This window comes from Medicago truncatula, chromosome 4 (genome assembly GCF_003473485.1).
Source record: "Medicago truncatula cultivar Jemalong A17 chromosome 4, MtrunA17r5.0-ANR, whole genome shotgun sequence".
Lineage (NCBI taxonomy): Eukaryota > Viridiplantae > Streptophyta > Magnoliopsida > Fabales > Fabaceae > Medicago > Medicago truncatula.
In genome coordinates, this window is record NC_053045.1 from 30970296 (window position 1) to 30990719 (window position 20424).

The 20424-nt window shown below is 34.4% G+C and overlaps 4 protein-coding genes across 4 annotated transcripts; 3 read left to right on the forward strand and 1 right to left on the reverse strand.

The window, feature by feature from the left end:
* The first annotated feature begins 3892 nt into the window (after positions 1–3892).
* LOC11416922 (probable serine/threonine-protein kinase PBL6) lies at positions 3893–6207 on the forward strand. Its single transcript, XM_003606492.1, has 5 exons — positions 3893–4040; positions 4345–4568; positions 4765–4954; positions 5094–5470; positions 5959–6207. The coding sequence occupies exons 1-5, from the start codon at positions 3893–3895 to the stop codon at positions 6205–6207; spliced, it is 1188 nt and encodes a 395-aa protein (XP_003606540.1).
* Positions 6208–8619: 2412 nt separating this feature from the next.
* Positions 8620–11183, forward strand: LOC120580100 (probable serine/threonine-protein kinase PBL6). Its single transcript, XM_039833084.1, has 4 exons — positions 8620–8805; positions 8994–9199; positions 9487–9676; positions 9816–11183. Exons 1-4 carry the CDS (start codon positions 8658–8660, stop codon positions 9941–9943), a joined length of 672 nt encoding a protein of 223 aa, XP_039689018.1. The 5' UTR covers positions 8620–8657; the 3' UTR covers positions 9944–11183.
* A 28-nt stretch (positions 11184–11211) lies between these two features.
* Positions 11212–13979, forward strand: LOC120580101 (uncharacterized). The gene is made up of 3 exons (XM_039833085.1): positions 11212–11414; positions 12747–13005; positions 13523–13979. The coding sequence occupies exons 1-3, from the start codon at positions 11256–11258 to the stop codon at positions 13708–13710; spliced, it is 606 nt and encodes a 201-aa protein (XP_039689019.1). The 5' UTR covers positions 11212–11255; the 3' UTR covers positions 13711–13979.
* Positions 13980–14187: 208 nt separating this feature from the next.
* On the reverse strand, positions 14188–16415 carry LOC11412123 (uncharacterized). Its single transcript, XM_003606496.2, has 3 exons — positions 15549–16415; positions 14603–15145; positions 14188–14334 (listed from the first exon to the last, which is right to left on the reverse strand). The coding sequence occupies exons 1-3, from the start codon at positions 16413–16415 to the stop codon at positions 14188–14190; spliced, it is 1557 nt and encodes a 518-aa protein (XP_003606544.2).
* Between the last annotated feature and the right edge of the window lie 4009 nt (positions 16416–20424).

Sequence of the window (20424 nt, forward strand, 5' to 3'; positions counted from 1 at the left end):
ACTTCAGGCCCGCCGGATCACTCGACATAGCCATCCACGTTCTTGTTTCTCTCTACCTCCTCAAGGTACTTCTTCCTCTGCGCCCCGGTCAAAGGAATCATTTTTTTTGCACGCCAAAGACAAACAAACAAAATTGGTTAGACGCCAAGCAAGGAAAATGAAATAAAGAAATCGGCTAAACGAAGAAGTCACTCACGCAAAAATGCATCCAGGCGCTTACAGTCACCTTCTCTATCCAACAACTCATGAATATTGAGCAAAGAGAACTTCTTCAGGAAACTGACCAAAGCCTGCTCGTAAGGAGACATCTTGGAATATTCGTAACCCTTCACCGCCAGGGGGTCACTAGTCCAGCGAAGCGGAAACTTAGGTTTCCCATCTACTAAAACCGAAGAAGTGGAACACTCCGGCGCCCCTTGTACCCTAGCAAACGTGTCATGCCACCTTTTCTTATAATTAGAGGCATACTGAGGAAACAGTCTCTTCCCAGCATGCGCAGATATAGAAATCCAAGTTCCTTTATTTACATCCTTTGTTCCATAAAAATGAAAAAACACTCCGACGGAGGGCTTCAGGTTAAAGGCCTTACATACAATCTCAAAGCCCCTAATAAACGCCCAGCTGTTCGATCTAATTTGAGACGGCACCACATTCAGATACTTCAAGACGTCCATCTCAAAAGGCGTCAAGGGAATCTTCACGCCAAATTCCTCTAAGATCGCCATATACATTATGAATGACTCGTCAAGCTCGCCCGCCATTTCCTGGTCGCAGACGCATTCATCCGCGTCACACGACAACACCACCACGTCCTCCTCATGACTAGTCGAAGAGATGTTCAGTTTACTCCGGAAACACTCAACCACCGACACTTTCGTATAAAAGGAACCCTCTTCACGCACCTCGTCGGCAAAACACCCCATTCCTGACGACCTAGGCGGAGATTCCTCACCTGTAGATTCAACGAGTGTTGTATCAAACGGACGAAGCTCTAAGCAGTCATCCTCCTTATGTCGTGTTCCTGAAGTAGCAGAGAGAATCACACAGTCACTATCTCTACTCAAAATCGAACCCGAATCGCTAGACAAATCACTAAACAAGTTCTCCCCGTAAAACCCTAAGTGGAAAAGACTCCCAATCGACAAAACCATCTGGTCTGGTAGCATGCTTCGTACACTCCTTCCTCAACCGATCCCTCTCAACCGGATCAAAGGGGATGATATAGTTCCCCTCTTCGTCGCACTCTCTAATCAAAACCATCTCTCTAAAACAATAAAACCCCTATCACTACGAAAACTAAGAAACAAAAATGGAGAGCGTGGAAATGAAAAGAGATCGAAGAACGTACCTGTTAGAAAGGTAAAAAGGAATTCCTGAGTTCTGTGGGAATGAGGTAGCTCCGGGAAAAGCGAAGAGCAGACGAACGAGTAGAGCAGAAATGAGAAATGAGGTAAACAGACAAACCTTTATAGGAGGTCGCCTCAAAAAGCGTGTCAAGGGCTCCAATCAACAAAGACACACGTCAGGAGGAGCTAAGATGACGACGCGTGGATGACTACCAAGAGTCAGGGAACGTAGATTGTCCAGATCATAGGGATTCGTGAATGTCACGCCACCACGTTTGAATACACACAACGGAACCGTGAACCATCGCGCCATGTAAACGTTCGCAAATACTCTCCCTCAAAGATTCACTCAATACCTTGTATCGTCCGAGTAGAACGCATCGCCAACCATATCGCCATGTCCCAAGACTCATGCTTGGGAGGCTATATGGGCCGGGTAAGCGTTTACGCAAGCAACACATATACCCTTGGGGGCTGTCAAAGCGGTCTGAGACCGCCCCAAGGAGATGCTCCAAATACGGATCACACATGCACCCTTAGGCGTTTCCTCCAAAACGAAGTAACATTTGCAAATAATCAAAAGTCTAAAAGAAGATAACACACTTCGCCTTGTCCCAAGACTCGTGCTTGGGGGGCTGTGAACCATCATACTTCTCTAAAGAGCTTGGGTGCCCTTCAGCAGGGAAAAATCCCATCCTCATCATCACTTCGCATTGTCCCAAGACTCGTGCTTGGGGGGCTGTGAACCGTCATAATATTCCTAAAGGCTTAAGAGTCTTCAGGAAGGCTCAAGTACCCTTCGGAAGGGCTCCTGGAGCCTGGGCGCCGCCTTCCATGACTTCTAGAAACTTCTAGAAGTCGCCCTAAACCGCCTTACAAAGGCCAAAAAGACTAAAAGCCCAGCTTGCTTGGGGCTAAAGTCATGCTAAAATAAGCCCATCAGCAGACTATAAATACCACTCTTGAGATCATTCTCAGGGCATCCAATAATCAGTCTAAAATCCTAGTATACGATTCTTAACCCTAGAATCCTTATTGTACTTTTTTCAAGTACAATAGTTGTAAATAATAGTTGAATTTGATTCCCTCAAAAAAATAATTATATATTTATATAATTTATCATCGTTCATTATATATTGTTTTTTCAAGTTTTAACTTTTTCTTGAACTATTGATAAAAATAAAATAAAAATGTTCGTTTTTTTAATAATTTATAATTAAATTACTTTAATATTTTAAAATTATATAATTATGAATGAGTTTATAAATTATTGTTAAAATGTAATGATATAGAGTTATTACTGGAACCCAATTAATAATTATTTTGAGGTGTTGTGTTGGAGAGATTGAGTGCTTATTAGGTGTTAATTATAAAACGAACGACGTGTACAGTCGGGACCCATATGCACCAAATGGGGTTGTGTTGGAGAGATTGAGTGCTTATTAGGTATTAATTATAAAACGAACGAGGTGTACAGTCGGGACCCATGCACCAAATGAGGTGCTGCGTTGTGGATGGTCTTAGTGTTCTTGGACAAGGTAAATGTAAATACTTGTATAAATGTTCTTTGAGTCCGTAGATCATATCTCTGCATTGAATTGATGCACTATTTCCTCACCCTAAATTTTTATTAGAAAAAAAATTTAATTTTAATTATATGAATAAAATTAGATATTAGGAAACTAGATTTTGTTTATCTCGACATAGAAGGTAATCCTTGCTTGCTCACAAGACCAAATACATAATGCTTAGACACATACATATATAAATACATTTATTTTTTTTTAAGGAATACATATATAATAGACACTTTCTCTAATAATAGTAAATAACTGAATATTGGTAAAGAAAACTGTCATAACATAAAAATTCAGCTCATTTTTACACCAAAAAAAAAAAACAATACATTTAATATTGTGATAGCAGGACTAGCTCAAAGACATATATATATATATATATATATATATATATATATATGTATTTTTTTTTGTGTTTACATTAAATTATTAAATAGATAAAACTGTCACTTTCTTAAGATCTCATTTAATTAAAAAAACAACATTTTTTATACCATTTTTAAAGTCTCTCAAACCTAAAAATCTGGTATACTAAAATTAATATAAATTATATCATATTTTTTTTTCTCAGTAATAATATAACATAACTTGTTTTTTGTCTGAAAAATATATAATATCTCTTATTGCTATTGTAATACTTTTTATTAAATAATTCACCAAACAAAACAATACTTTTTATTAAATATTAAGAACATGCTAAATTCAAATTCAGTCGGTTAATATGTTGATCAACATACTTCAAATTGGTTAGGAGAAATTCAAACAAATTTATCCAATTATATTTCCATGTAAAATGACAACTATACCCTCTCTCTTTTGTTTTAAATGTAGCATCTTGCTGTACAAAAAATTCATCTCCATTTCATATAAACACAGAAACGCACAAGGATTTTCCCACACTTTCCCATTTCACTTTCTTTTGATTTTTCTTGGTTTTGTTTTCTTGATTGAATCTCAGAGACAAAAAAGATGAGTTGCTTTTGTATCTGTCCCAACAAAAGTAACACACAAAATGTCACCACCACCATCGCTTCCACTGCAAGTAACCCTGAGAATACCATCACCACTGTCGCCCCCGCTTCCACTCTCCCACATAGCTTTCTTTCAAAGATTTTGGGTATGTTTACTTTTGCAGATGGTCTTGCATGCAATTGATATTGTTATGCAACACATTCTTTGTTAATTATGTTCATTGCAATGCTTCATTTTCTTAAATGCTTTGATTTTTCTTTTTAATATCAAGATTCTTGTGATGGATTTGTTTTAAATTCATAAAAGACCACGTTTTTTGAAGTGGGTCAGCGTTTTTTTTAATCAAAAAATCTTTCTTAAGCTTAAAGTTTCTTGGTAGGAACCGTTTTTCATTTGGCACCATTTTTTATTTTTTTAAAAAATTGTTTGTTTTATTTTGTATTTTACAGGAAAAGGAAAGGGGAAGGGAAAGGAAAAAGTTGAATCCAAAGTGAATAAGAAAAAAGAGGATTCTGCATCTACTTCTAGAATTGTGACTTTAAATTTAGGAAATGAGGCGATACGGAAATTCTGTTTTGATGAACTTAGTGTAGCAACAGACAATTTCAGTAACATTGTGGGTCAAGGAGGTTTTGGCAAGGTTTACGGAGGGTACTTGCTTCAAACAAAACAGGTTTGTGAAATAATTTTTTTTTTTTTTATATTGAACATTTTATTGGTTAAATTGGTTAAACCTTAAACGTATCATTTTCGATCTGGTTTGAACAGTTTAAAGTCATTGATCCATGACTAGAATGTTTAGTAGTTTGCCTTTTTGAAATTTTGATTTCTGTGGTGATAATTTTAAGTTATTAACATTTGCTAATTAGGCCGTAGCTATAAAGCGACATGGCTCAAACAGTCAACAAGGACCTGAGGCGTTTACTACTGAAGTGGAGACATTGAGTAATGCAAGCCACAAAAATATTGTCCAATTGATTGGATATTGTTGGGAGAATGAGCACAAGCTATTAGTTTACGAGTACATGAATTTGGGATCTTTGGAAGCTCATTTGTTAGGTATATATATCATCCTAATTATCATCACAAACTCATTTTTTTCTTTGTAGAATCAAAGTTTAGAAACATTTTTAACCCTAGAATCGATATATACTTTTTGCGCCATTCTGATCTCGTTTCCTCTCCCTGATTACACTAGATGATCATCTGCGAGGTTTTCTTGATTGGGGTACAAGAATGAAAATAGCTACTGAAACAGCAAAGGGTGTGGAGTATCTGCATGATAAAATGAATCCTCGTATGATATACTGTGACCTAAAAAGCTCAAACATTTTATTAGGCGATGGATATGATGTAAAGTTATCTGATTTTGGGTGTGCTAAAATAGGCCCAAAATATGCTTCAACAAAGATGTTTGGTACAATTGGATATTTTGATCCAGATTATATAAAAACAGGTACTTTGTCATTCAAATCAGATATTTACAGCTTTGGAGTTGTTCTTTTGGAGCTCATCAGTGGTAGAAGAGCTTTTGATGAAACAAGACGCGACGATGAACCAAATGTTGTTTTTTGGGTAAGTCAATGTTGGTCTTTTTTGTAGTAAAAAACTGTCTTTGCCAAATAGTAGTTGTTTAGAATTTGAGTTACCTATAACTAGTTATTAATCAGTGGTAATGAGTTACACTAAATTGCTTTACTGCTCAAATCTGGACGAAATTGTGGTTGAGCTGCTCAAATAAGTGAACCATAGACAATATTGGTTCAGTTCGGTCCGAGTTGATTAAGAGTTTTAAATTAAGCATGGGTAAGATAGTTTATATTAAGTGCAAACCAAATCTCTATTTTCAAGTTTGAAAATTATGTCTACTAGCCTAAATTGGAAGAAGGCCATGTTTTATAAACTGAACCGGACATGTCTGGAAATTACTCGAATGGCTTTAATAACCAAATCATTGTTGGTTCAGGTTGACGGTTCAACCGTCCGGTTTGGTTTAGATTTTAAATTAATAATGTGTAAGAGATGTTACACATAAAGTGATACATGTGAATATTGTTTTGCAGGCAAGTCCTTTATTTGAAGATAGATTCACAGAGATTGTTGACCCATTGCTAAAAGAGAAATTTCCTGAGAGAGATTTACAGAAAGTTATTGCCATTGTTGCATCATGTGTTCAAGAGAAAGCTGATAAGAGGCCTGATATAAGTCAAATTGTCGTAGAACTCGAAGCTCTAAATAAAATGAAGTCCCAAGTTGATGAAGCAGAAAGTTCTGGAGCAGCAGAGAGAAGGGTTGGACAAAGTTCTACATGATGAAGTTACATTCTTCTGGAATGAAAATTATGTTAGAAGTTACATTTTTCTGCTCATATGTGACTGCGTTATTGAATTTTGTTTCATTGGAGATAATGTGTGCTTTTCAAATGTATTTTTCACAAAACATTTCTTTGGTTTATCTTAATTTTCTCTAGTTCGTTATTCACCTTTTTTAATTCTATTATGAATGTACGCAATAAATGGTTTGTATGAATATTGTACATATAACTTATAAGTTCTATTTTGGGGCAGCTCTAATAATGATTGTTTGTCAAAATTGAAAGGAGGAAACCATTCTGCTTCAAAACTTAATCATCAAATTATTTTAAAAAATTAAAAGACAATCAACAATGAATTGATTCAAGTGGTAAATTTGACCCTTCAAAAAAGTGATGAGTGGTTTGATCAAAGACTTGTTTAGGGAAAAATATTGTTCGGAGTAGTTCAAGCTATGACTCTTAAACAAGTTGTCATAATTTGAACATACTTACGAGGTTTAATTAGACGTTTGATTTTTTTTTATATAGTGTATTTTTTTTTATCTTTAAATAATTTTTTACTTTGTCTAAGCTTCTCAAGTTTTGAACAAAAAAATTTCCAACCTAATTTTTGTTATGCAAAAACAAAAGCACTAAATTTACAAACTAAATATTTTTGAACTAAATAAGTAATTTATGTTTAAACTTTATGTGTACAAATTAATTGTTGTATTACAAAATTATTTTCCAAATAACTTTTACGTGAAAAATTTCAAACGAGAAGTTACTTTTAGTTACATTGATTTTACAAAATAAATTAATTCACTTAGATTTCTTTTTTTGACAAAATACAAATCAATTTTCACAAGTAAATAATCAAACATTCTTGTGGAAGTGCGAAGACTAGCGCGTGAGTGTCACGAGCATACACGTCACATTGCCGTCAAATTTTCGTAAAATCTGAAGCTTCTTCCAATGATTCGACATTATCACGTAAAAATCAGTTTTCTCCACTATTGAAGAACTCGAATTCTCAGTAATTCGATTGTTTCCATCATTAAACCTAATTGGTTCACCTCCCAGTTTTTGATTGTTTCTGTTGTTGTTGATGATGCTAAATGTTTCATCAACTTTAACATTAAGATACCTTAGAATATGCTCCCTCCGGTCACTATTATAAGCAAAACTCCATATTTTAGATACATTGAATAATTAATGTATCTAGTCTTTATTATAGACTGCATTCATTAATTATTCAATGTATCTAAAAAGTGTAGTGTTGTTTATAGTAGTGACCGGAGGGAGTACGTTATCAAAACAGAATGTTTAGCAATATGTTTAATCGTCTTACGCGAGTTATCTACCATTCTGAAAGCAAGTCTCAAAAGGTCATCTTTGTTGTAACAAAACGGACAACGATATATTGAATCAGATCAACGGCCACTTGTTAGGGGAAAATTTGTTAAACAAATAGTGTATGTTGCTCGATGCTTGTATTTACGGTGTTGCTATATGGTGCGAATGAATATTCGCGTGACTTGCACAAAAGCGTTATTTAATACCCAATATACTAAGTTATTATTTAATACCCAATATACTAAGTTATGGTCTTTCTTGTTGGTTCTTTTTTATTCTTTTGGTAAAATACTTCTTTGTTTTTTGAAAAGGGGCAAAATATTATCTTGTTTTATTTAATTTCAAGTTTTTAAAATGTTTATATAGTGTTGCTGGGTGTATATATGGTCATTATTTTTGAGGTTGTGAACATAGTTCAATCAATAGGTGATCTGGTGTATATTGAATTAATGTAGATTCAATCAACGTAATGTGTACAAGAAGTTTTCTAATACAACGGGGCTATTTTAGTTAATGACGGAGGTAGTTCTTCGGTGAAATTACAATGAGGTTACAAAGAGGTTCTAGTATAAGAGAGTCAATAAAAATGGTGAAAATCATAGAATACCTAATTTACTATCACATTATTAAATTAGATGGTCAAAATTATATATGAGTAAAAGAAATTAAAATGGAAAACCATAATTGCATAATTAAAAATAAAGAAAATGCTAAAGAGTGGCCTTAAGGCATTGGTTAAGAGAATGAAAATAGAAATATTGCATTAAGTGGATCAAAAGTACACTAATCAATGTAAATTTATTTTACAATAGATATATTCAACCATAACACTAAAAATAAAGGACCAAAATTACAATTTTTTTTGAACAAATCAAAATGAAATATATTGTTCAAAAGCTAAGTGATGAATCACCCAATGTATGTTACATCAGAACAACACCTATCAAAGGTACATCCGCCAGAAAAAAAGACAATGAACGAATACAAGAGCAAACTATACAAGTAACACCCATAACTGTCACTTTTCCATTTCACTTTCATAGTTTCTTTTGATTTTTCTCTGCTTCTTCTTGGTTTTGTTGTTTTCTTGATTGAATCTCAGAGACAAAAAAGATGAGTTGCTTTTGTATCCGTCCCAACAAAAGTAACACACAAAATGTCACCACCACCATCGCTTCCACTGCAAGTAACCCTGAGAATACAATCACCACTGTCGCCACCGCTTCCACTCTCCCACATAGCTTTCTTTCAAAGATTTTGGGTATGTTTACTTTTGCAGATGGTCTTGCATGCAATTGATATTGTTATGCAACACATTCTTTGTTAATTATGTTCATTGCAATGCTTCATTTTCTTAAATGCTTTGATTTTTCTTTTTAATATCAAGATTCTTGACCATATTTTGTTTTTTAAAAAAACTCTTGTTTGTTTTATTTTTGTATTTTACAGGAAAGGGAAAACTTGAATCCAAAGTGAATAAGAAAAAAGAGGATTCTGCATCTACGTATACTGAACCTGTGAAGTTAAATATAAGAAATGAGGCGATACAGAAATTCTGTTTTGATGAACTTAGTGCAGCAACAGACAATTTCAAGAACATTGTGGGTCAAGGAGGTTTTGGCGGAGTTTACCTAGGGATGCTTCAAACAAAACAGGTTTGTGAAAGAAAAAATAATTGATATTGAACATTTTATTTATTTCCTTGAATGTGATCTTTCTTCTGTCAATGTATTGCACATTTATGAAATATTTAATTTATAAATCGAACCGACCATTATATTGGTTAAACCTTAAAGCTATCATTTTCGATCTGGTTTGAACAGTTTAAATTTGTTGATCCATGACTAGAATGTTTAGTAGTTTGCCTTTTTAAAACTTTGATTTGTGTGGTGATAATTTTAAGTTATTAACATTTGCTAATTATGTTTATAATATTGTTTAGGTCGTAGCTATAAAGCGACGTGACTCAAACGGTGTACAAGGAACCCAGCAATTTATTGCTGAAGTGGAGACATTGAGTAATGTAAGCCACAAAAATATTGTCCAACTGATTGGATATTGTTATGAGAAGGAGCACAAGCTATTAGTTTACGAGTACATGGGTTTGGGATCTTTGGAAGATAATTTGTCAGGTATATATATCATCCTAATTATCATCATATACTCTTTTTTTTCTTTGTAGAATCAAAGTTTAGAAACATTTTTAACCCTAGAATTGATATATACTTTTTGCGCCATTCTGATCTTGTTTCCTCTCCCTGATTACACTAGATCATCATCGGCGAGGTATTCTTCATTGGGATACAAGAATGAGAATAGCAACTGAAATAGCAAAGGGTGTGGAGTATCTACATGTTAAAATGGATCCTCCTATGATATACCGTGACCTTAAAAGCTAAAGTATTTTGTTAGGCGATGTATATGATGTAAAGTTATCTGATTTTGGGTGTGCTAAAGTAGGCCCAGAATATCGTTCAACAAAGATTTTTGGCACAATTGGATATTTTGATCCAGATTATACAAAAACAGGTATTTTGTCATTCAAATCAGATATTTACTGCTTTGGAGTTGTTCTTTTGGAGCTGATCAGTGGTACTAAAGCTTTTGAACCAAATGTTGTTTTATGGGTAAGTCAATGTTGGTCTTTTTTGGTCCTTCCCAAATTGTAGTAGTTTAGAATTTGAGTTACCTATAATTAGTTCTAAATTATTGGTAATGAGTTTCCCTCAAATCTACAAAATTGCAGTTGAACCGCTCAAATAAGTGAACCATAGTTCAAGTTGATTAAATTTAAAATAAGCATGTGCATGATAGTTTATATAAAGTACATACCAAATCTCTATTTTGAAGGTTTCAAATTTATGTCTACTATCCTACATTAGAAGGCAATGCTTTATAAACTGATCTGGAAATTAATCTGTTTAGAATTTTCTTTGAACCACTTTAATAATCGAACTGTTGATGATGTTTAAGAGATGTTTGTTATACATAAAGTGCATATACCAAATATCTATTTTCAAGGCTGCAAATTCATTCATGTACATACTTGCCTCAATTAACAAAAAAATATTTCTTTATTGATACATGTGAATATTGTTTTGCAGGCAAGTCCTTTATTTGAAGACAGATTCGAAGAAATTGTTGACCCATTGCTAAAAGAGAAATATCCTGCGAGAGATTTACAGAAAGCTATTGCCATTGCTGCATCATGTGTTCAAAAGAAAGTTGATGATAGGCCCGATATAAGTCAGATTGTCAAAGACCTCGAAGCTCTAAATAAAATGAAATCCAAGGTTGATGAAGAAGAAAGTTCTGGAGCAGCAGAGAGCAGGGTTGGACAAAGTTCTACTAGTTGAAGTTACATTCTTATGGAGTGAAAATTTTGTTATGAATCAGTAAACTAGGAAATTGCATTTTTTCTGCTCATATGTGACTATGTTTTTTAATTTTGTTTCATTGGAGATAATGTGTGCTTTTCAAATGCAATTTTCCTTTCCTTATGTTCTTCTTGAATTGTTTTGCCTTCTACCCATTTGTCAGAATTTTGAGCATTATAACTAGGGCTGGGCAAAAATAACCAAAAACCGATCCGAACTGGTTAACCGAACTGAACCATATTAAAATTTTAATTGTTATGAACCGAACCGAACCATTACAATTCAATTAATTCATTTTCACACAAAAATCATCTCATATGAACTGATATTCTTGATGTTATTTAACTTAATAGCAACAATGCAAGTTTCAGGTGCTGCTGCAATCAGCGACATTATGGTGGTGCTTCCATCTTCATCCTCGCTCCGGTTACCGGAATTCCGTCATTTCCATGCTTTTGACGCCAAGAATGTTCTTTCCACTGGATTTCTTAAGGTAAGCTTTTTATATCATTCATTCTTTACTTCTCTTATGATTTTATAAAATCTGTATGAAGTTTGAGGATAGGATTTATTGCTATATCAGTTAACTTAGTTGCAAGTTCAGTAGCAAAAAAAAAATAAAAAATAACTGTTAGTTCCAAAATCAGTTAACATTCTGTTAGAACTTAGGGCCTGTTTGGATTGACTCATTTAGTTTTATCTACTAGCATAAACACTTTTGAGATTGTTTGGGAGAACATAAAACTTATAAAGACAACTTCAGTTCAGTTCGGTTATTTCCAAACCTTAAACGGTTCGGTTCGGTTATTTCGAACCATTTCAACACTTCAGTTCGGTTAATATAGTTAACCGAACCATGCCCACCTCTAATTATAACCCATTTGTCAAATTATTTCTTTGTTTCATCTTAATTTTCTCTGGTTCGTTATTCACCATTTTTAATTCTATTATGAATGCATGCAATAAATGATTTGCATGAATATTGTACATATAAGTTCTATTTTCGTGCAGCTCTCTAGTGATGATTGCTTGTCAAAACTGAAAGGACGAATTCTGCTTCAAAATTTAATCATCAAATTATTTTAAAAGATTAATAGACAATCAACAATGAATTAATTCAAGTGGCAAAAGACTTTGCCCTCTTAAAATAAAGATTAGGGGTTTGATCAAACACTTGTTTATGAAAAAAATAATGTTGGGAGTAGTTCAATCCATGACTCTTAAGCAAGTTAACAGAGTTTGAACATGCTTACGACACAAAAATATATCAAGTTTAGAGTATTATTTTTTTACTTTAACTAAGCTTCTCAAGTTTTGAACAAAAAAATTTCCATCCGAATTTTTGTTATGCAAACAAAAAAAAGAACTAAATAATAATTTACAAAAGGATTTATTTTACAACCTAATTTATAAAAAAAAAAAAAAACACTAAATTTACAAACTAAATAAGTAATTTATGTTTAAACTTTATGTGTACAAATTAATTTTTGTATCACAAAATTATTTTCCAAATAACTTTTAAGTGAAAATTTCAAACGAAAAGTTACTTCTAGTTACATTGATTTTACAAAAATAATTAATTCAATTAGAATTTTCTTTTACCAAATTCAAATCAATTTTCACAACTAAAATAATCTAACATGTTTGTGGAAGATTGAGAAGTGAAAACTATAAAGCACGTGCGTGTCACGAGCATACATTTCACATTCCCGCCAAATTCTGTTACGATCCTAACGAACCAAACCAAAACACAAATCGCAAGCTTCCATCTCCGAACAAAACTTTCTCTGCATCACACCGTAACTTCATCTTCTTCACAATGCAGCAACGATCTTCAACCTCAAACTCGCGATTCTCCGGTGACGATCACGGTACCATCAACATCGCCGTAGAGCAACCGCAGAACGCGAAACGGAGAAGAAACGCCGAGGATGATTCCCTCGACACACTTCCAGTTTATCACCGCACCGCCGCAAGAAGAGATGTTTCTCGGTCACGATCTCCGCCGGTGAATAAGATGATTCACGCTATTCCCTTGCTTGTGTTCATTTGTCTCTTCACTCTCTGGTGGTTCTCTTTTCCAGGTATCGTTTCTTCACGCGCTTCGCTAATTTCATTTTCACCCGCTCTTTTCTTTTAATCTTATCACGATCTTGTTCTTTATTCTTTCTAATTACTAATTAGCGACATTATTTTGTTCAAAGTTTCTGATTAGCGATAACGAAAGTTGAAGATTAATATGCAAATTATAAGATTATTTAAATTTTAATGTCGCTAACTGTTCTTAGGAATTGAATATAATTAGCAACATTCCTGTGTTCATAAGTCGTATTACCGTTCTTAATTTAGGATTTGTGATTATAAAGATAGAAAACGAAAGTTGAAGAGTGTAGTTAAATTCAGAGTTTTGATAAAAAAGATTAAGTGTAGTTTTAATAAAAAAAGATTAAGTGTAATTGAATCTTAATGTTACTAGGTGTTCTTTGCAATTGAATATAATTAACTTCAATTTGTGATATTTTTTGTTAAAATCTTTATGACGTAATGATCTTTTGATTAACTTCAATTTGTTGATGAAATCTTGTGATATTTTGAAAACAGTGGATGTGAAGATCAAGGATGGTAGGATAACAACTATACGACAGATGGATACACCGGTTTCAGACGATAATGCTCGATTTGATATTACCATACTCGCTGTTGCTGCATCGTCTCCTATGCCTTCAATTCATGAAGATCTTTCAGGTGAGGATGAAATGTACTTGCCTCCATCGAGTTCGCCTAATTGAAGAACCGTTTTCTTTGGTAAAAAGGAACAACGGGATTGAAGTTTTTTTGTGCCAATTCTCTTTCTGGACACTCATTAGATGACATAGAATAGATATTTCATATGAATTTGTGCTTTGTTAAAATGAAACATGGAAATTATCATTTCATTGGAGGAAGAATAATGAATGTCCCACATAGAATGTTTTACAAAAAATTGTAATACAGTCTCATTTGTTGACTTTACAATTGTATCTTGTGACATTATGAACAATGACATTGTTCAGCTTCAGTTTGTGTTCTGTGGAATTTTTCTCATGCAAATACAGCTACATTAGATTAACAAACTATGCAATTTAGTCTCAATTTTTGAGTTTACAATTACATAGAACTGTAGCTTGTGATAATATGAACAATGAGAATTGTTCAAGTTCAATTTGTGTTCTGTGGACTTTCTCGATCATGCAAATATAGCTAAGAAATTAGATCAAAAAATTATGTCATAGGAATTTGGAAGCTGAACTTCCACCTTTAAGGATCAATTCGCTAACCTCTCCCTTTCGACAGTTGCCAACCGATATGTACAAAGTTGAACCCTTATGTGAGTGACGTGACGGTTGAACTCTACAGCAATCCCTCCTTGGTGACTTCAAAACAAGTTTATAATTTAGTCACAGATGATTAATGTTAAATGTTGATAAAGTAGTAATGGAATGAAAAGAAATGAACGAGGTTGGTTGATATCTCAATATACTTTGTGCGATGTCTGATATGTATCGGTGTTAGACACTGATTGATGTGATCACATTCAATTTTCTCAAATTATCATCAATGTTAACATTAGTGTCAGTGTGTCTAGTATCTGCGTGTCAGTGCTTCAAATGCATAGTAATTTGAGTTTCTAAGTATCCTTACCATTTGCCAGCGAAGAGGATCTCGTCTTTTTGAAACTACAATGTTATCGATATCCTCTGGTGAGTCCATTTTCCACCGGCAATCAGGAGGTTTAGATTTGTAACGTGCATATGTACCAATAATTTGCTTCTTAACAGGATCATATCGAGTTCCGTTCATATAGAAAAGGAAAGCTTTCTGACAAGGGTGTTTGGTTACAGGCCTTGTGTTGAATGCATAAGCAGTGTAATCAGCTCTTCTATACCAATTAAGAAAGGTTCTTGTTGGCATCTCTAACTCTCTAGGGGACAACACTCCCCTAAGAACTTGAACAACATAGCCCCATGAAACTGAGATGGACCAGTATCTCTTTTTGTCATAGCAAATTGACTGTTGCATTATGCTACCTGAATCTTGCTTCACAGATTTCATTAAGTGCTGTAGTGATTGTACTCTGTTCATCTTTGGAAATATCGGTTGCACTACATCAAGGTGGTGCAATGACACTAGTGGGGCAACAGGATGTGCTCCTAGAAGGCCTAATAGGTCCCCATACACATCATACTGCATAGAAAAGAAAGACATACATGGGTAAATGTCAATTCCTTCCTTAAGTTGAGAATCGAAGTCACCAATCATTCCTAGTAATTGATATTAGTACACTACCAGACATTTTCTCCATTTTTAAAAATAATGAACAAGGTCTAACTATGCCAACATTTCTAAAAGAGCAATGCTATTAAAAAATGTAACATGGATTTGTGCAAGATTTGTTCAATAATCTATTGTAAAAAATAGCAATTTTTTTTTAGAAAAATGTTTACTTTATACATCTTGAACAATACTATACCATTAGAGTTCTCAATTTATGCATGTGAAACTGATAAAATCCCTACCCAATTGACGTATTGTTTAGGAGTGTTAATGATGAGAAATTGACTTGTTATTAGTGTTAAGTGTTAACTACCTGGTGAAACCCTGCTTCCTTGGTTAATGGAACACCTAGCTCAGCCATGCAAGCTTGCATTCTATCATCACTGCCATACAAAGCAGGGTAACGTTGAATACAACGATCCTGCATCTTTGCAAGCTCCTTAGCCAAAGGGTAGCTTATAGCAAATCCTCCACCACCATAAGCCATAGCATACGAGAAATGTATGTTCTGAACATGACTCTCAGAGGAGCTTCCAACATAATAAAATTGAGTATGATCATATTTTGAAAGAACTCTAACCACATTATCAACCATAAACACAGTATCATCATCTCCCATCATGAACCATCTCACATCCTCCAACCCAAGTTTCAATGTCTCTGTCACAATCCTTGAAATCCTTAAAGCAGATCTCTGTCCCTGACGATTCGTATACTTAAATCTACTAGTGTCCCCCGAAATTTGAATATCTGGTAAATCTTCATCATCACGTGTCTTCACTCTTTGATCCATCCACACCACCCCTCTTGTTTCATTATGTTTCCACCATACCTTAATGTATTCCTTTCTTATGTTCCACAAATTTGATGAAGCCGCTATCCCAAAAACAATGTGTTTGATCTCTGTGTCTTGTCTTTGAGATAAATCATCAATAGACAATTCTTCTTCATCTTGCTCCTGTTCTTCTTTATCCTTTGTTGTTTTGTCCTGTTTCATTTTTTTCTCGTTTGAAACTTCTTTTTCAATTATAGATGATGTAGTTTTGGATATATTTCCAGTACTAATCATCTCAAGTTTTTCATCTGCGGCTGCATCTAAACGAACGTTGGTGGAACAATCTCGTTTTTCAGTGGTTAATAAAAGAAGATTGGAAGAGTAAAGGATGTATAATATTATCATGATTAGGATCAGCCAAGTGATGATACGTTGCCTGAATGAGTACATTTGGTTTTTTTGGATTTTTTCTTCAGATTCTTCGAGTTTCTTTCAGATTGTTGGGTTAATAGTTTTGTTTCCAGGTGTTGGAACGAAGAAAGACGGTGGTGGGAAGGACGTTCAATCTCAGAATTGTTCGGATCACAGTATACATTTTTTGTTGATGTTCTTCTATGTGTGAAGTTTGTTATTTTGTCAAAAAAATATGTGAAATTTGTTATGTGACGAGGCGAACTTGAATGCGCTTAAAATGGAAGTAAGGTTGAAAATTACATATGCCTAGTGCATTTTGCATGCAATTTCCAAGTTTTTTTTGTTTTGTTTGGAAGGGTCATGCAATTTACAAGTTGTTTAGAAATAAAAATAAGAATTCATTTCCTAAAAAGAAAACAAAAGAATCCACCAAAAATAGTAATAAGTAAGAAAGTCTTTTAAAAATAAAATGTTTAAATCTATTTTGGCCCCTTATTTTCATATTTTCGAACTTTTACTCCTCTTTTACTATATCCACATTTTTCATCTCTCTATTTTTTTTTATCAAGGGAAAAAAAAGGTAAGTGATCCGTTGCCTAAATACCCCAAAGGTATATGCAAGCATAGTGATATTCAAATGAAAAGGAGGAGACATCCACATCTTCAAAGAATCAACATTGTTAGCACAAAACTTAGCCAATCGGTCAACGCATTTGTTGCCTTAATTCTATCATAGTATGGTTAAAGGAGACCACCCAAGAAAGAGAATAGAGCTTCCTTATGAGAGAAAGCAAGTTTGCACAAGGATGAAAGTTATTTTGATTAATATCCGCAACAAAATCCAAGCTGTCTGAGAGTTTGTTTCCATGATGATAGATCAATACCTAAGGTCCCAAGCTGGTTGAAGTTCTCTCTAAATAGCTGAAAGTTTAGCTAGTAAATTAGAAGATATGCCACAAGAACTAAAAAAAGCCTCTTTCTCTACCATTTCTCAAAAGACCGCCAAAACTTGCGTTGCCAGAATTTTCAAAAGAAGAGTTGTCTACATTGATCTTAATATAACATTTAGGAGGAATTCCAGTGAAAATGACGAGTCACATGAAGCTCACAAGTGGTACCACGAACGTGAATCATAGATGCATGATAAAAGATTATATTGTTGATAGAATTTCAAGTATCTTTCTTCACATTTTAGAAAATCTTTTCATTTCTACTTCTCCAAATTTTAAAACAAGTTACTATAAACATAGTACCCACCTCCATTTTAATGCTACGAATAGCCATGACTGGTTGATATATACCATTGGGGGAACAACTTGTAACGAGTTTGTCATCAATGTCACTATCAATGGTAATGCTACAAATACAAGATGGAAGCCAAACGTTTTTGCATAATATAAATAGGTCTGACAGTCACAACACTTTTGGCTAAAGTGACTTAACCTGACTACTCAACAAATTCATTTTCCAACTTTCCATCCTACCATTTATCTTGTCTAGGATATAATGAAAATTATAATTTTTAACTCTACCAAACGACATAGGAAATCCAAGGTACTTACCAAAATGTGAAGTATAGTTAAACTGAAGAAAAGATTCAAATTTGTTCTTTTTCGGCCAAGACATTGTGGCCAAATTGTTCTTTTAAACCGATAATACAAACCGATTTAGACCTTGAAAATTGTTTTTCTATTATTTACCCTAGTTGGAGTTACGTAGATGAATCAAAATAATTCTCTTAGGATGAAAATAAGTTGGGGTTGCTTATGAAATTTGCAACATTCTAAAGTTGGAGGTGGAGTACAAGTGAATCATGAGATGAATTCAAGAATAATTCTCTCATAGAAAAAAATCTGAAGTGAAAAGATAACATAAAAAAATTTCAAAATTAAGTCCCTTCACAAAAAATATTAATTATAAAAGATTATCTTTGTACTCATTTCAATTGATTAAGGAACCGATGCTTGGTAGTTGTGGAAATTAAACATTTCATAGATAAGAAAGTAGTAGATACCTAACTCCAAATTTGAAAACTACTTTCCCAAATCTATCCACCCCTTACCTGCGCCAAGTTATTACCTATAAAAGTCCTCTTATAATGTGTGTATTGTATGTACTTTGATTCAAGTTTAGAAGACTCTTAAATTGTATGGTTAAGTGGCACATGCATGTCGACTGAAATGAATACTAGAATTCAATGTTTTGGAAGTAGGATTAAGTATAAAAGGAGTAAAGGACTGAGCTCAAGCTGTCATTATTGGGATGCTTCCTTTGGACTGAATAACTTGAAGAGTGGGAAACCATGCTATTATGAGCAGGAAAATGAAAAGCACCTGTAGCAACATCTCCAAAAAGAAGTGAAATTCTTTTTCTAGTATTTTCATCATTCATGAAGGTGCGTTATTTTTCTGTAAATTCTTATTTTGCAAGCATGTTTGCTTGAGGACAAGATAATAAAGTTCAAGTGCGGGGATGTGATGAAATGAAATTATATAGGATTTCTAGTCATCTTTTAGAGTCAAATTAGTGTAGAAGTAGTTAGTTTGATCACATTTTAGTCAAGAAGTCAGAAGAAAGTCATGAAAATACAAGATCAGAGAAGCAAAAGGAAAATAAAGACAAAGGCCATTCACGCATAGGCTCGTGTCACAAGCACGAATTAAGAATTTGTCAAGTTCCACCTCGGCCACAACCGCATCACGGTCTATCAACCTCGCAATGCGAGCAACTGATGCAGAAAACAACAGAATTGGCCTCGTCAAGGCTCGCCTCGTGAGATATTATTTCGTGTCGCAATACGAATTTCCCTAAAAGGTTGGGAAACACGCACCTATATATACTTGATCCCTAGTAGGTCAACGAGAGAACACCGGTTGACGAGCAGAAAATGGCGAAAGTGCGATCTAGAGAATTTTGGAGCAATCTGGAGCACTTATGGAGCGAGAAACCATCACCGGTGATTCTTTTATTATGTTTTTTTCTTTGTTGCGAATTCGATGAAAAATCACACCAATAACAACTTGATGTGTGGAGCAAGGGATAATTAAGCAACCAAAAACAAAGCGTATCAAAGTTATAAATATAAGCCAAAAGTAGAAAACAACGGCGAGAAGAACACAAAGAAGAAGAAGAACACAAAGATATTTGTTGACCCAGTTCGGTCCAATCTGACCTAGTCTGGGGGAGAGAGCAGCCCTCCAATCCACTATATGATGAGTATCGTTACAAAGAGAAATCAATGGGTTACAAGAATAAGTCTCCCGCCTAATTCTACCAAAAGTCCCAATCTCTTCCCGTAACCAAGAGACTCCAATCCTAACAGTGTTTCCCAAGGTGAATCAACCCACAAACCCTAGTGTTTGCTCCTAAGAGACAAACTCTATACAAACCCTAGTTTTGTTGTTGCTTTTCTAAACCCCTGTTTCAGCCCCCTCTATCTCTCTCTCTCTTAGATTAGCTTGATACAAGGTTTATATTTATAGTAAAAGTCCTGCTTAAAATCTGTAACAAATCTGCTTAAAATCTGTAACAAAACTGTAACAAATCTGCTCCCAAAAATACGTTTTATTTTTATCCGCCAGCGCACCATCGTGCCACAATGAGACCCCATCGTGCCATGATTTTTCCAGTGCCTTGCCCAAAAAACTAAAACCTCCATCGTGCCACGTTGCCCAGCTATCGTACCACGATTCTGCAGAAACCTGATTTTAAGTTAACTCTCACAATTCTCCACCTTGACTTCAAATTAGTGATGATGCCGATCAACCTCCTTGCTGCTCAAACCCTTGCTTCCCACTACTCCAAGTAGCTCCACAAGTTTACACCCTCAACCTCTTCAGCCATCGGAATGTCTTCCCGCCTTCTCGAAGATGCTTGTAGTCCAACTACGCTAGGAATTTCAGGTAGTTCTACAAGACTATACCATAACCTCTTCAATACGAGACATCTCCCGCTTTCCTTGAAGATCTACTTGTACTCAATCACCCTTGGCTTTTAGAGT